At 41.6% G+C, this 17370-nt stretch overlaps 1 protein-coding gene across 3 annotated transcripts in view; it reads right to left on the bottom strand.

Moving 5' to 3' along the window:
* Nucleotides 1–17370, bottom strand: part of slc13a4 (solute carrier family 13 member 4) — a 101257-nt gene that overhangs the window by 82867 nt on the left and 1020 nt on the right. For 2 of the 3 annotated variants that reach the window (XM_048608048.1, XM_048608049.1), the window contains exon 1: nt 14049–14698. The exons of the other annotated variant lie outside the window; for it this stretch is intronic. In XM_048608048.1, the coding sequence (XP_048464005.1) occupies nt 14049–14141 (93 nt within the window). In that variant the 5' untranslated portion in view covers nt 14142–14698. Of the gene's footprint in view, nt 1–14048; nt 14699–17370 lie in introns of those variants that run through there. 3 annotated transcript variants of the gene reach the window in all.

Genomic DNA, 17370 nt, shown 5'->3' with positions numbered 1-17370 from the left:
CCCTCCTGTCCCACCAAGCCCCACATTCCAAGCCTCCTGTCCCACCAGCCCTCATACTCCAACCCTCCCATCACACGATGCACACACTCAAATCCTCCTGCTTCACCAAGCACCTCACTAACAGTCAGTCCTGTAGGGCCAGCAGCAGTCAGGAAAATTATATATCATCACAGAGAAAGCTGCAAAAACAGCAGTCAACAGTATGGTTAGTCATATCTGGGAATTGCTTGTCAAACGCAGTTAGAGATTCAGGGCCATCATAGTCCTAGGGGTCTCTACATTGATCATTAAGTAGTGTAGAAAGGGCGGCCTCAGGAGCAGCAAGGTACTCATTACCAAAGGGGTGCAAATAAGAAGGATATGTAACATTTAGGAAGGACAAAAAGCTAGGTAAAGGTGGAAGGTTGCATCTATTCATTAAAGATGATATTAGCACAATAGAGAGTGCTGACCTAAATTCAGGAAACCAGGATATAGAAGCAATCTGGGTAGCAATGAGGAATGATAAGTCAAGAAGTCACTTGTGGGAGTGGTACATGCCTCTTAACAGTAGCCACCTGGTAAGACAGGGTATCAAGGAAGGGATAATGGGAGCTTGTCAAAAGGGTATAGCAATAATCGTAGGGGATTTTAAACAATATATAGACTACAAAAATCAGATGGCTAAGGGTAGTCAAGATGAAGAATTTATTGAATGCTTTTGGAAAAGTTTCTTAGGACAGCATGTTATGGCATTAACAGAGAATATGCTACACCAGACCTGGTTTTGACCAACCAAGACAGGATTAATTGCAGACCTCATAATGAAAGCATGCCTGGCTAGCAGTGATTATGATTGAATTTTACATACAATTTAAAGGAGAGAAGTGTGGGTCCAAGATCACTATTTTGAATTTAAACAAGGGCAATTATGAGGGTGTGAATGTAGAGCTAGTGAAAATAAACTGGTAATTTAGGTTAAAGGATAGTCAGTAGAAATTGAGTGGCAAGCATTTAGGGAAATATTCTGAAAAGCACAGGATAGGGGGTCCTTGTGGGGCAGTGTTAGTGTCCCTACCCCCAGACTGGGAGGCACAAGTTCAGGTCTCACCTGCTCCAGAGGCGTGTAATTCAAGGAGATGCATGGACATGGAGAGATCACATCTAGAGTACAGTGTACTATAGTGTACTTACCAAAGGACGTTAATGCATTGCAAGCAGTTCAGAAAAGAGTTACTGGGGGGTCTCTGGTTTACAAACATCCAGATTGTGAATGCTCATGCTTACGAACACAATCTGATACAGGGGTGTAATTTCAAAGACCTGACATACAAACATTTCCTGTACTTACAAATGGCTCCTTTATATTGTCCTGCATTGTGTTCCAACTTGCAAACAAATCAATTTGCGAATGGACACCAAAATGGAACCTGTTTGCAACCTAAGCAGTGCCTGTACTAAACTAACACCTGGAACGAGCGGATTGCCTTATGAGGAAAGGATAGGCCTGTATCCTCTGGAGTTTAGAAGAGTTAGCAGCAAATTAATTGAAACACGTAAGATCCTGAGAGATCACTTGACCTGGCAAATGAGAAAAGGATGTTTCCTATTTTTGGAAAACCTAGAACTTGGGGTCATAGTTTAAAAATAAGGGGCTGCCCATTTAAGACAGAGATGAGAAAATATTCTGTCTCTCTCAGAGTGTTGTGAGATTTTTGGAGTGGCCTATTCCTGTTCCTTGTTTGTATCCATCAAGGCTGGAGTGAGGTTGGAGGGTGATGAAAGCAGAGACATTTGTCAAGACAGGGACAAGGAGAGTGACAGTGATTCGGAAGCACTCAGAGTATGGGGGTCATTTGGAACCGCATTAGAAGGGAAGGTTATTGGCAGTGACCACTGCCATGGCCTCCACAGGGGAGCATTGAAGAGAAGGGTGAAATTCCTGAAGGTGTAATGTCAGGGTTCAAGGAGCAGGCAGGACATTTGAAGGCAAAGTTCAAAGTGCTGTGTCTCCAATTGGTGGGACAGGATAGTGGAAATGTTCTGTTAGGTTATAGCAAGGTGAAGGGAGCCATGGATGTTCTGAGCAGATATCTGCTAGCCAGGCAGAGCCCAGTACTGACAGAGTCCACCATGAACTGCACTTCCTGCCATTACTTGCCATTTTCTAGATGGAAAATGCAAATGGGAAATGTATCAAACAATGTGCAAGGTTAGTTTGATGGCTAAAAGCACAGGATCTATGTCTGCTGGACAATAGGACATTGAAGGGACAAAGGCATGTGTTTGCAAACTGCAGCCTGAATTAATTTGCAAACATTTCTTTGCCCATATGCAATGCATGCAAAGTGAACATGCTGAGGCCTCAAATGCTGGCTAAAGTCAGTTTGCGCCATGCAATTTGGACTTGGAAACCTAACATTGTCATTTAAGTAATGCAGAAGTTAGCGGCATACTGTGCTCTACACAATGGGAGCAGGCAATGCGGTGATACGATAGATGCTGAGAGCCAGGCAATGGGAGCAGTCGTGCAAAGAGCTGGATGAAGTTCTCCTAATTGGATGACAGATCTCAGCTTGCCTTAAGTTCCCTTATTTGGTGGCATGGCGGCTCAAGCACTAGGTGAGGGCAAGATGCAGCAGATCATCACAGAGTGTGGAATAGTTGTTGTTCATGTTTCCAGCATTTGGTTTGCATTGTCAGGGTGAAATGCAGCTTCTATTAGTTTTTTTTTCTGTGTTCCCTTTTGCTGTTTGTCAATAACAGCTCATACCTGGAATTGTCTGATTGCTTGCCTGTATATGATGTTCCTTTATTGGGTGGCATAGTGGCTCAATGATTAGAACTGGTGCCTCACAGCACCAGGGACCTGAAATTGAATCCACTCTCTGGCAACTGTGTGAAGTTTGCGCATTCTCCATGTGTCTGCGTGGGTTTCCTCTGGATGCTTTGGTTTCCTCCCAAATCCAAAGATGTGCAGGTTAGGTGGATTAGCCATGCTAAATTGCTCCTAATGTTACAGGAATGTGCAGCCTAGGTGGATTAGCCATGGTTAATTTAGGGTTACAGTATAGAGTGTGGGGGTGGGTCTGGGTGAGATGCTCTCTGAGTGTCTGTGGGACTTGATGGGCTGAATGGCCTGCTTCCACACTGCAGAGATTCTATGATTCTATAATGGTAGAATTGAGTTGAGGCAAAAGAGGTTAAACAAAATTCCAGTTGACCTCTGACAATAGACCTTAATAATCCTTTAAACTCCTTTAATTGGCTACCCAGCACTTGCAAGCAATAGATCTTTCTAACTCCATCTCAACATCAGGAAATGGCCCAGGGATGGGTAAGTGCCATCACACAGGCTTACAACACAAATTCTTATGCCCATCCATCCTATCTCCACATCCTACTCAATGTGCCAGTGAAACTTCAATTCTTGGAGCCTACTAGTACACATAAGTGGTACCTTTCAGGTAGGCTCTGGGATTGAGCAAGAGAGTACACATAGTTTGTTGGATACAATTCTGGTGGCCTTCATAGAGGAGATTTAGAGGACCTCCAGAATTTCATGGACTTCCTTCGATATCTCCCAATGGTACATGGATGGCACCACCTTTTATTTGGTACAAGATATGAAAGGATTAATCTAAGAGCTAAGCTGAAGCTGCACCTACTCTGATATATCACACAGCTACTGGGAAGTGTTTGGGAAATCTTGAGGAGTCTTGGGCACTTGGAGACAGCTATGTCTTTTACTCATGTTCCAGTCAGTATAATATAACCTGCACAATCTTACTAAGATGTGCTGCTTACTAAAATAAGTGCCACTTTTGCTGAGATTTATTTGTGGCTCATCTTTCACTACAATCTACTAGAAAGTTCCCCAGACTAGAATAGGAAGAAGGATTGGTGGCAGCATTTTACCTAAAGTACTGAAGCCTTCACATCACTATTATAACCTAGTAGTGGTGGTGTGGATCTGACTGCATCATAAAGAGATCAACAGTGGGAAGAATCTAAAGAGAAATGAATGAAAAACATACTGCAAAAATATGAGTTACTACCTGAAGTGCATACACTTTTAAGGAAGGGCCAGCCAGTCAGTAAGCTACTGAAAAGTATTTCAGTGAACCTTAGTCTGTATAGGCTTGTGGAAGCTAAGGCAGCTAGTATTGGTACTCCAAGGCAAAATGGCAACCAGCTTCAGGGAGAAAAATATGCAAATAAATCCAGTTTGGGCTATAGGTAGTCACATTTGGGTAATAGGGGAGTAGATCTGAATTGTAAACTGGCAAAGAAGTGGACAATGTCAGGCTCCATCTGTAAGTTAAGTCCCTGATGGTTTAGGTAGAAAACCTACCGGTACTTCATTGTGAAACTGGGAAAGGAAAAGAAAAGAAAAATTTACTATTAAAAAAAGCATTGCTACCATCATGAATAATGGTCTAACATGCTGAGAGAAAATCTGAAACAGGGCAGATGGGGAGATATCAGCAACCTGCCTTGTGGGCCTAGACTTGGAACTCCTCCAGGATAGTACACAGGCAGGACTTCCTCTTCCCTAGGTCTAGCAGGGGAGACCATGACAGCTTGGGTTAAAGCAGTCTCTGCCATCTTGAGGAACGTGCAGCAATGTAGGAAGAAGGTGAATGTCCTTTTCCACTCAGCCAATGTAAGTGCTACCACCTCCTCCCTGATATTTCACACTCAATCCATTTTAGACAAAGGGAAATTGACATCCCACATTGCCAATGGGGACCTGGAAGTCCTGATGGACAGGGAGTGCATGCAGTAGCTGCCCATGGAGTATGCTCTGAGATGTTGGTGACCAATTGTGAACCAAAGGCGCAAGTGGAGAGCTGGCTGCCAGGTAACTGCTCTGACTCATATCAGAAATTTCGCCATCTAATTTCTATCTGGAGAGAGGAGAATGCAAAACTGCATATCAATGAAGTGAAATGATGTAATAAAACAGATGTGAATATATGCTAATATATGCAACTAGGCCTTTCACCACTCACTGACAAGAATGTCATTTCATTGCTCAATAATTGGTTGGAAACGAGACTTCTTGTTCTTAACATCAGAAATCTTCTTACTGCCAAGGAGTGCCCAATTGCCAACCACACATTTTTCTAAAGCAGCATGCCAATTACCCTTTGTCTAACATTTCAGGTGCAACCGACAGGAACTGTCCAGGGCAGCTGTGGACTGCCAGAATTTGACTGGGTGCATGGCTGGGTCACTCATTTAGCAGCCTCCTCAGAAAGTATGGCATAAACTTCATGAGCTTTGCCAGCCAGCCTGTTCTGCATGAGCAATATCCAGATTTCTACGGTACAGAGGTGCTGGCGTTGGACTGGGATGGGCAAGATCAGAAATCACATGAAACCTGTCATGTGATTTCTGATCAGATTTCTATGAGCTACTTCATTCGTTTGGCTTTACTTTCAGACAAAATGAAAAATGTGTCTAACTCTCATTCCTCAAATACTGGGATTGACTGTAAAGATTTAAACAGCTCCACATTTAACCTTGATTTCCAGGCAAATCTCTCCCCATCAGTATTTCCACTGAATTCATGGGAATCCTCCTCTTCTGGTTCTAGTACTTTTGATTGGAATACCCTCTCTCACTCCCTTTCTCTTTCCTTTTACACTTTCTTTTCTGTTTAAAATGCATTTTCTCTTTCCTTAGCCTCTCTTTTTTTTTACTTTTCCCTTTTTTCTCTCTGTTTGAAATTTTAGTTCTATCCTGTTCTGTTCTAACAGAATTACCCTCATCAACCCTCTCTGTTTTCTTAATCAAAAAGCTCCAGCAAATTAGATAGATATTATTTGCTTTTAACTATCTAACTCGTTTTTTCTGAATTGTCCTTTTTCTAAGAAAAATTTGGCTGTAAATCCTATCCTAATAATTGTTTTGAGAAATTTCACTACCATTGAAGTTAAACCAACTGGTCTGTAATCGCTAGGTGATACTGTACAAACCTTTTGGAACAAGGACATAATGTTTGCAATTCTCTAGTCCTTTCACATCATTTCCATGTCTGGGGAATATTGAAGATAATTGTCAGTGTCTCTGCAATTTCCACTCTCACTTTCTTATATGATGTGGATGCATCTCCTCCGGTCCTGGTGCATTTTCAAGTATTGACAGCTTATCCAACACCTTCGGCTGATCATTTAAACCTTTCTAGCAACTGAGCTTCCTCATCTGTCGCCATGGTCTGGGAATCGTCTGCCTTTGTAGGTAAAGACAGGCGCAAAATATTCATTTAACAACTCTGCCAAACCTCTTGCTTCAATGTGTAAACCCACTTTCTGGTCCCTAATTGGCCCTACTTCTCCTTTACCATCCTCTAACAATTGATGTACCCTTAGAATACTTTGGAATTTCCTTTTACATTAACTGTCAGTTTTATTTTCCCATAATCCAACTTCACTTCTTTTATTTCACTCCCTTCTAAACCTTCTGTATTCAGCTTATTTCTCAATTGTATTTTCTACTTGACACCTAGTAATAAGCACACTTTATCTTCTTTAACTTAATTTCTATCCCATTGATCATCCAAGAAGCCTTGAATTTATTTCGCCTGTCTTTCCTTAATAAGTGAATATATTTTGCCTGTATCATATCTATCTCCTATTTGAAGGGAACCTATTTCTCAGCAATTGTTTTTCTGTCAACTTTTGGGTCCAGTCCATATAGTCCAGATCTGTTCTTACCCTACTGAAGTTGGCTCACCACCGGATGATTATTTTTAATAGAGATTGTTCATGATCATTTTCCATCACATCAAAACCCTATGATACGATGACCACTAGCAGCTAAAGGAACTCCCCTAATGACACATGATCTATTTCGCCCATCCCATTACCAGGAAACAGGTGTGGCAGTGCCTCCTTTCTTGTCAGACATTCTGCTGTGGAAAATTCTCTTGAACTTGCACTCGGCATGCTTGTTTTTCCATTTTCCATTCATTCATGGTATGTAGGCATTACTGGCTGGGCCAGCATTTATTTCCCATCCCTAATTACTTCTTAGAAGGTTGTAGTGAGCTGCCTTCTTGAACCAGTACAATATATCTGGAGTAGGTATGCTTACAACACTGTTAGAGAGGAGACAATTCCAGAATTTTGACCCAGCAACACTGAAAGAACACTGATGTGTTTCAAAGTCAATGATATTGGCTTGGGGAAGAACTTGCAGATGATGGTGTTTCAATGTATTTGTTGTCCTTGTCCTTCTAGATGGTAATGATTGAGGTTTTAAGAGGTACATATTGCTGCTACTGAGCATCAGAAGTGGATGGAGTGAATGTTGATGGATGAGATGCCAATCATGCAGGCTGTTTTGTCTTGGGAGGTGTCAAGCTTTCTGAGTGTTGTTAGAGATGCAGTCATGCTGGAAAGTGTGGAGTGATCCAGCATGCCCCTGATTTGTGCCTTGCGGACATGGGTAGTCTTTGGGATATCAGGCAGTGAGTTACTCGCTACCTTCTTGAACTGCTGCAGTCCATTTGGCATAGGCAAAACCCAAATGTTGTTAGGGGAATAGGAGTTCCAGAATTTTGACCTAATGACACTGAAGAGACAGCAATATATTTCCAAGTCATGATAATGAGTAGCGTGGATAGGACAGTATAACTGGTGGTGGTTCCATATATCTGCTGCTCTTGTCCACTTTTTGATGGTGTCATGGGTTTGGAAGGTTCTGTCTTAGTGGATTTCTTCAGTGTATCTTGTAGATGGTATGCACCATTGTTACCGTGCATCGGTCGTGGAGGGAGTCAATGTTTGTGCATGCAATGCAAATCAAGTTGGCAGCTTTGTCCTGGATGGTGCCAAATTTATTGAGTGTTGGAGTTGCACTCATCCAGGCAAGTGGGCTGTATTCCATCACACTCCTGACTTGTGTCTTATAGATAGTGAATACGCTTTGGGGAAAACAGTCCTAACTCATAGCATTATTCCTCAAAACATCCCTGAAACATTCTTATAAACCATTTCTGCACTCTCTCCTGTGCATTCACATCATTCCTATAGTGTGGCACCCAGAATTGTACAAAATACACCAGCTAAGGTCTTACTAGTGTTTTTTTTTAATAAGTTCATCATAACGTCCCTTTTCTAAACACCCCAGAAACATGTTAATGTCTTTTTGAAGTTCCACACTGTCTCATGGTTTACAATTCTTCCACGTTTTGTGCCTCATAGACTTATAGGTACATACAGCACAGAAGTAGGCCACTCTGCCTATCTTGTATGTTCTAGTCAACAAACATCTAACCATACTAATCCAATCTTCGAGCTCTTAGCCCATATTCCTGGAAATTACAGCAACACAAGTCAGTACCTAAATACTGCTTAAGTGTTTCAAGAGTTTCTGATTCAACCATCATTTCAGTCAATGTGTTCCATGTAGATCGCATCAAACTTTCCTGGATGAGTGCAGTTCCAGCAACAAGAATTTTGACATCATCCAAGACAAAGCAGCCCACTTGCTTGGCAACACATCCATAAACATCCGCTCCTCCACAACTCACGTTCAGTAGCAGCAGTGAGTACTGTCTACAAGATGCACTGCAGGAATTCACCAAGGCTACTTAGACAACATCTTCCAAATCCATGACCACTTCCTTCTAGAAGAACAAGGGCAGCAAATGCATGGGAACACCACCACCTGCAAGTTCCCCTCCAAGCCATTCACCATCCTGACTTGGAAATATATCATCATTCCTTCAGGATCACTGGGTCAAAATCCTGGCATACATCCCTAATGCATAGTGGGTCTACCTACAGCACATGAACTGTATTGGTTCAAAGAGGCAGCTCACTGCCACCTTTTTATGAGCAACTAGAGACTCAATAAATACTGGCCCAGCCAGTAATTACCATGTCCAAAAAGTGAATTTTAAAAAATGTATTGTCCTCAGCACCACTCCTAGTTACTTCCTCAAAAGCTTTGACCATTTTTTTTCAAACACAACCCTCCCTTAACAAATCTATGTCGATCATCCTTGATTAGTCTGTGTCCCTCCAAGTGCAGATATATTCTGTCCCTGAGAATTCTTTCTAATAACTCCCCTGTCACCAAGGATAGACTAACTGGCCTATAAGTTCCTGGTCTATCCCTTCTTGCCTTTTTGAATAGTGAGAAGTGTTAGCAGTTCTCCAGTCATCTGGCACATCACCTGTGGCCAGAGAAGATTTGAAAATTATTGCCAGGGTTCCTTATATCTGCTTCCTTGTGTCCGTCAACAGGGACCAAAGGCAGAGATACATCTCATCCAGGAGAGATCTACTTTTAATGCCCCTAAATCCATTAATATCTTCTTTCTCTCTAAGTTAATTTGTTCTCATAGTTCATCATTTTCCACCCTCACATCTATGCCTACATTGGCTGTTTTCATTGTGGAGCTTGATGCAAAATATGTATAGAAGACTGTGCCTACGCTTTTGGGTCCTCAATGGTCCCCAATGGGTTTTTCTCCTCCCCTAATTATTCTCTTGCTCTTTATATATATTTTTAAACAACCTTTGGGGTTTTATTTTATTCTACTTGCCAATGCTTTCTTGTACAGTTTCTTAGCTTTCCTATTTTCCTTGTTAAGTTTGTGCTGCACTTTTCATACACTGTCTAGGGATACTACCATATTGAGCCATTGGCATTTACCATAAGCTTCTTTATTTTTTCTTAATGTTAACTGTTATATCCCTTAATATCCATAGTTGTCTGGTCTTAGTTCCACTCTTTTTCTTTATGGGAACATATTTGCCCTATACTCTCACTATTTCCTCCTTGAATGCCTCCCACCATTGACATTTTTTTTTTGCAAGCAGCTGCTCCCAGTCCACTTGAGCAAAATTAGCTATCTCCAGTTTAGAAGTTTTATTCCCAGATTATCCTTTGCCTTTTCCATAAATATCATAAATCTAACTGAGTTCTGGTCACCATCTCTAAAAATTCTTCCATATTGAAACACATTCCTCCTGCAAGAGCTCATTTCTGAATATTAGGTGTGGAACTGCCCCTTTCCTTGTTGAGCTTTCTATGAACTGGCTAAAGTGTTCTCACCCACAAACTTTAAAGTTGTGCCCTGCACACCCAAGATCTAGATCATTAATTTCACAAGACAACCTGTTCCTGTAACTCACCGGTTCTATTTATTATACTCTGTGCATTCACCACATCCAGTGTAACTCTAATTTAGACTTCTCCCAACACCGATTCCACCTATTAATTCACTGTTCCCTATTTTAGTGCTATCTGCCTCTCCCAGTATTTTGTGCTCCCTGTTATGACTTTCAAATATTCTCTTCAGGTTCCTATACCCCTGTTAATTTAGATAAAATCCTTCCCAAAAAAAATGGGCAAAATAACCCACAAGGAATTCAGTTCCAACTCTGTTCAGGTACAACCCATCCAGTTTGTACAGGTGAAATCTTCCCCATTGCCAGTCCCAATGTCACATCTAAAATCCTCCCTCCTGTACCATTTTCCCAGCATCATAAAAGTCTGATTTATCTTCCCATTTAGGGGATATGGCACTGGGAGTAATCTGGAGATTGTGACTTTTAAGGTCCTGCTGGTTAATTTTCTACCAAGGCCGAAATTCTGATTTCAGGGTCACATCCCCCTCCCCATATTTCATCAGTACCAGTGTGGACCACAAGCTCTGGATGTTCCCACTCCTCCAGAAGAATGTCATGCAACTGTTCCATGACATTTATGACCTAAGCATCAGGGAGGCAACAAAGCATCCTGAAGTCACATAGACAGCCACAGAGTTGCTTCTCTGTTTCCATAACTAAAGAATTCCTATCAATATTGCCCTTCCTCTCCTACCGAACAGTTCAGATATCTGTGATGCCATGGGCTTGGTTCTTGCTGCATCTTTCAAGGATATATCATCCTCATTAATATCTAGAATGGAAAACTGGTTAGTGAGTGAGATGTTCGGAAAATGCTGCACTAAGCCATGTTTCCCCTGGACTGCATGGTAGTCATCCATTCCCTGTCTGCCTGTTTGCCCCTAATTTGTTGTGTGACCACCTCGCTGAACATGATATCCATGTAGTTCTCTGTCTTACAGATACACCTCCAGCCACTACTCAAGCTCCAATACCTGAAACTAAAGCTTGAGCTAACCAATGACACTTCCTGCACATGGGCTTATCTAGATCACATGAAGTGTCCACAACATCCCACCTGCCATGGGATGGCATTGTTCTTGGTTGAGCTGCCCTGCCATATGTTAAAATTATTTCTCTTGTTTTAATTTTACTTTTTACTGTTTACTCCAATAGAGATGACTTTTTTTTTTCATTTCTCCAAAACAGATTCTAATTGGTGCTTCATACAATCAGGTACCTGATTGGTACCTCTTGACATTTAGTACTATTTAATTGTCACATTTGTAGTTAATTGGTAGATGTGCGCTAGAAATTAGTTGTTGAAAATATATACTTTTGACTTCAGTTTAATATTCTGATTTTATTTAGCGTAATGTATCTGTATGTGTAAAAATGACATCAGAAATATCTAATAAATCAGGGACTGTCGTAAAATCAGAGCAGTGCAATTTGACCAAGAGAGTCTTTTATGAGTATTCCCATTCGGGTAGATCAGGAGAAAAAGGTGACCAAACTCATGTTCCAAACATAAAATTCACCAGCACTAACACCAGCAGCCAGCTCAAAGCCGACTATTTCCATTTTGCTTCACAAAACTTTGGAGAACCTGAAGCCATGAAAAGTTAGAATTAAATATTTAGATCACAAGTGGAAGTTTATTTCAAGATGCATGATCTTTTTCTCGTACCTTTCTAAGTATAGAAGGATACAAGAAAATCAATGGAAACAAAAATTAATTTTGTTCCGTAATTTTGCTAAATAGATTGCAATAATTTCCTTTGAATGAGACTAATTGACTTTGTTAACCAACAGTCCCATTCCAGCAATGTAAAATATTTGGTTTGTTAAACCCTTTAGGTGTCTGCGTATGGATTTCTGTGGTACGCATATCCCGACTTCTAAAATGACAACAATCATTAACTGGATACCAAGATTGTCTCCTCATTCACCAGCAAGCTTTCCTGCTGAATATAAGAATTCCAGGAGATACGGGATGTGCTGGATGCAGTAACTGTGGCGGCATACGAATCCTTTGCTTCATCCCGTTTACTTATTTACTTCTTTATTAGAGACGGTGTGTGTGAGTTGTAGAAACTTATCTTCTGTTATCTTTGTTTTTGAATGTAATCCTGAAAAACTGATATCGATGACAGTATGTAAAATGCACTGAGACATGACTCCATCAACATTGTGTAATTAGATCAGATACCCACTGCCCTTGATGTGGTTAATTCCTCCATCAGCACGTGTATTTTTTTTAGGTACGTCTGGCTGTGGATTTGCATCTTTCTGAGACCAAAGTTCATCGTAATTCCTTTTGTAACTGTTTAATTTCAAAGGGGTCCTGGAAAACAAGGATTCACTGAGCTGTTATGTATTGTGGGGTGTGCTTATTACCATAGGCTAAATGTTAAACCCCCAGGGACTTGTTTTTCCAAGTTCACTGAAAGGGTGCATGCAGTTTTGAAACCTGTAAATGACAAACTTGTTGTTGATACTATCAGCCTTTGGACTGAAAAACTACGAGATCCACCTAATCGTACACAGATTACTGCCTCAATATCTGTAAAAGAAAATACCACAGATCAAAGCTTTCAGTGGTAAATTTACTTTGCCGAATAATATCACAGAAGCTGAATACAGAGACGGGAGTAACCTAACTTTTATTCGAAAAGCATGGCAGTCTTATTCTGAATATGGTATTCACTAAACGGGCTGCGGAATAGAAATGAAAGTCAATAATGGATTAGACATCCATGATCCGGGCTTCTCCTAAAGTTGAATGTAATTAAATAGTTAGTTGATACAATTGTGAGCACAAAGACTCCGATGATCCGAGTTTTAAAAGGTGTTATCATTCTTGTCCATGATTCAGGGAAGGGTACAAGCCTGACACAAAGTTCAGGCCACCAGCTACATTGCAGCACATTGTCGCACATTGTCAGAGGTATCATCCTTCAGGTGAAAGGTTAAACAGAGACGTTGCCTGCCTCTTTCTGATTTAGCGGAGAGTTATCATTCCTCAGGTACTTTTCAGAGAAAGTCAGGAAACTCACCCGAGGACTTGGTCAAAATGCTGCTCCCAGTCACCATCAGAACTAGAATTAACTGATGTGTCATATGTGTTCCCATTGTAATCACATCTCCAGGTAACTGGTTTTGTGTGAAGCACCGTGGGACACCTCTAAGGGACTAAACAGTGTCAATTCTTCATTTTTGTCATTTCAACCAGGATACTTCAGTTCATCCCAGGAACTCTGCGTTAAGGAGAAATTCAGGCATGGGGCCTTCTCAATGTCAATATCTGAAAGCTGCTGTTGAAAGCAGGTGTATATTGAGGAGAAGTTTTAATTCAATTGTCATACCTCATAAATTTAATAACCCTCTACTAAAAAAATGTTCTGGACTCACATTAATAAAATCAACTTGGACGAGGTAGTGAAGGATTACACTACATTGAAGACATGTCCTTAAATGAAATCACCATTCTGTAGAGAAGAGTAATGTTTAAAACCCATATCTTTGATCTCTTTCTGTGCTGTCTCCTCGTCCATTCGTGGGGCAGTGTGCATCTTTCTACATTAAAGCTATGTTATAAAGACAAATGTTTTTCACTCCAGAATCTGCACACATTATTGACTCTAAAGGACTGCTAGCCCTGCTACCAGCATCACTGGTCCTATGGTATCTGAAATTATCAATAGATTAACTGTAATCCCATAATTTAACTCATTCATTACTTAAAAATGTACAATCTATACACCTCCCCATTAAAGAATTCTGACTAGCCAATGCAAAGTTGCTAATGAATGGATGACGATAGTGCTAATTCTTTGATGCGTGTTTTCTAGCAGGTAGAGTTATTACCTGAAACCCGAGCAACAGATGTATTTTTACTTGGCTGCATGGTAACATTGAATGAAATAGTGCACTTACACTGTCAGGGTAGAGGACAGGCAGGGGTAATAACAGAAGAGGGATCAAGATGACCAGCAATAGCTTCCGGGCTCTCCAGATGTTCCTCAACATCCCGGGGCTGTTTAAACTGCGGGCTTTTTGATGTTGCTGAATGATGGATTCTCTCACTGGAGAGCAGGTTGGGATAAGAGATTGTAGCTTGGCCTCTGACAGAGCTGGGCACCTTCTGGAAGTTTGGATTCTCTCCGAAAACACCTGTCCAGTTCAAGATAGGCGAATTTTCCTAACTCCCTCAAGAGTTTTCTTTAAAAAAGAAACAACAATAGTTCTGCTCTGATTTTCTGCGGGTCCTCAGTGGCTAGTGTTAGTGACAATTTCTTAATGTCTTCTTTCCGAGGGTTGCTCAAAGGCCTTGAGGATGTGTAACTCCCTCCCGTGTGCGAGACGTTGATTTCTTCTGTTCAGTTTCAGAGGGTCAGGTTCGGCCACGGAGCCGGTGCAGACGCTGCGGCGTTTCTTCTTTCCTTTCGTGGGACCTGTTGGGGATTTAGGAGTTCGTTGTTGACTTTCCTTGATTGTATTGGAATGTGCCAGAGTAACTGCAATTCCTTACCCGACTCTCTTTCGCTGCCTGTCCTTTACCCTGTCCCTGTGCCTCTCTCGACCCGTCAAACTTTGCCCCAGAACTTTTAGGGCTTTTTTTCCCCCATGAGAGAAGTGAATTGGAGCCTAGACAGGGTCTGCCCACACGCCGGGAAACTCCGCCAATCACTGAATAACACTCCATTCCCTGCCAATCAAATCGAAGCATTCGACGGCAGGGAACCTCCCATTGAGAGGTGGGCGTGTGTAATACTGACAAGCTCCTCCTGCCATCGCCGAAGACGCCAACTAAGTTTATAATGCTGCCCTGTGTAACCCTGGAACTGCTCACTCCTCACTTGCAACACAGAGAGGAGCTCAGTATGGCTTCTTCTCACTTATCCGCTTTGAAATCTCTGGCAAATTTAAACCAAAGGAGCGTGGGCTATAACCAGTGGCGAAAATGAACTGAGTGGTAAATATTGTTTCAGAGATAGTAGGAACTGCAGATGCTGGAGAAGCTGAGATAACATGGTGTAGAGCTGGATGAACACAGCAGGCCAAGCAGCATCAGAGGAGTAGGAAGGCTGACGTTTCGGGCCTATATCAGGAATAGGCTGGGTCTAAGGCCAAAGGGTGACCCATGAGAGGACTTTAAAAATGAGGGAGTGGACACAGAGAGAATGCCTCCTCTTGTGGACAAGAGCTTAAACTAAAGATAATCATTTTAAGATAACCTCCAAGAAATCCAATAGATCATTCACAATATTCTTTCTTTACCTAAAGATTGCAAAGAATGTGCAAGCTATTATAGCCAGAGTTTGAGCAAATTCTGTAGGTGCCGTTAAGGGGATACCAGACAGGCACGTGAGGGAGACTGGTTTTCGTAGATTTCAGTCCAGATTTACATGTATCTACAGCACATGGAACACAGCAGTTCAAAAAACTCCAGGACCAGATGAAGTGTGTCCCAGGTGATTGAGTGAGGCAAGGGAGGAAATGCAGAGGCACTTACAAAAATATTCAATTCCTGTCTGGTCACAGAAGAGGTGCTGAAAAACTGGAGGTCAGCCAATGTAGTACCTTTATTCAAGAAGGGAGCAAGTGATAACCTAGGAAACTACAGACCGATTAGTCTAACCCTGGTGGTGCAGAAATTATTGGAAGCAATTCTGAGGGACAGAATTAATCTACATTTGGAGAGCAGGAAATAATCAAGAACAGTCAGCATATTTTTTCAAAGAAATGTGTAGATGTTGAGGGCAATGGCTTTGTAGTCTACTTGAACTTCAGCAAGGTTTTTGATAATGCCCCATATGGAGACTGGTAGCAAAGGTAAGAGCCTGTAGGATCCGAGTGGTAGGAAGCAGAATGTGATGGTTGAGGGGTGTTTTTCCAACTGGAATTCTGTATTCAGTCGGGTCCCACAGGTGTCAGTGTTGGGGCCCTTGATGTCTGTGCTTTATATATATGATTTATATAACTGAATGTAGGAGGGTTGATCAGTAAGATTGCAGATAATACACAGATTGGTGGCGTGGTAAATAGTGAGGAGAATATCCTTAGACTGCAAAGAGGATATAGATGGGCTGATCATTGGCAAATGGAAATAAATCCTGATAAATGTGAGGTGATGCACTTGGGCAGGTCGAACAATGTGAAGGAATACATTGTGAACAGTCGGACCCTGAGACAACCAAGTATCAGAAGGATCAGTCCTTTAAGGTAGTGGTCAAGTAGATAAAGTGGTTAAGAAGGCATAATGAGTACTTGCCTTTATTAGTCAAGGCATAGATTTTAAGAGCAGGGAGGTTATGCTGGAACTATAAAAATCATTGGTTAGGCCACAGTGAGAATATTGTTTGCAGCTCCAGAATCCACATTACAAGAAGGATGTACTAGCACTGGAGAGGGTGCAGAGCAGATTAACTGGAGTGTTGCCTGGAGAGTTTCAGTTATAAAGAGAGATTGGACAGACTGGGGTTGTTTTCCTTACAGCAAAAGAAATTGAGAGAGCACATAATTGAGATGTATAAAAGTATGAGGGGCACAGATAGCATAGACAGGAAGAAACAATTCCTTTGATGGAGAGATAAATGACAAGGGAGCACACATTTGAGGTAAGGGCAGAAGGTTTAGAGAGAATGTGAGGCAAAACCTTTTCATCCAGAGGGTGGTGGGAATCTGGAACTCATTGTCTGTAAAGATGGTAGAGGCTGAAACCCTCACAATTTTTAAGAAGTATTTAGATGTGCATTTGTGATGCCAAGGCACACAAAGCTGTGAGTGAAGTGCTGGAAAATGGGAGTAGAATAATTAGGGGATCATTTTCAACCAATGTGCACACAATGGGCTGAAGGATCTTTTTCTGTGCTGTAGATCCCTGTGGCTCTATAAGACAGCTCACCACCACCTTCTCAAGGCCAACTAGGGAATGGGTAATAATTGCTGGCCAGCAAGCAACGCCCACCTCCCATGAATGAATAAAACAAGATTCCCATACCAGCTGAGATTAGCAATGAAGGTCTCACCTTCTCAACCTCTCCCCTCACCTGAGGCATGGTGATCCTCAGATTATACCACCACCAGTCATCTCTCACTAATGAGAGAGTAGTCTATGGTCCAGCAGGACTATGGTGACTTTACTTACTAAAATAAATGAAGAAACCTAGAAGAAAGTTCAAATAGAGCATATGTACAGACGTGGACTAAATGGGCTGGTTGGCCTGTTTCTGTATCCCAAGCCAGACAGATGGTA

This window comes from Rhincodon typus, chromosome 18 (assembly GCF_021869965.1).
Source record: "Rhincodon typus isolate 14 chromosome 18, sRhiTyp1.1, whole genome shotgun sequence".
NCBI lineage: Eukaryota > Metazoa > Chordata > Chondrichthyes > Orectolobiformes > Rhincodontidae > Rhincodon > Rhincodon typus.
Note: the sequence above shows the minus strand (reverse complement) of the source record. Positions and strands in the feature narration are given on the sequence as shown.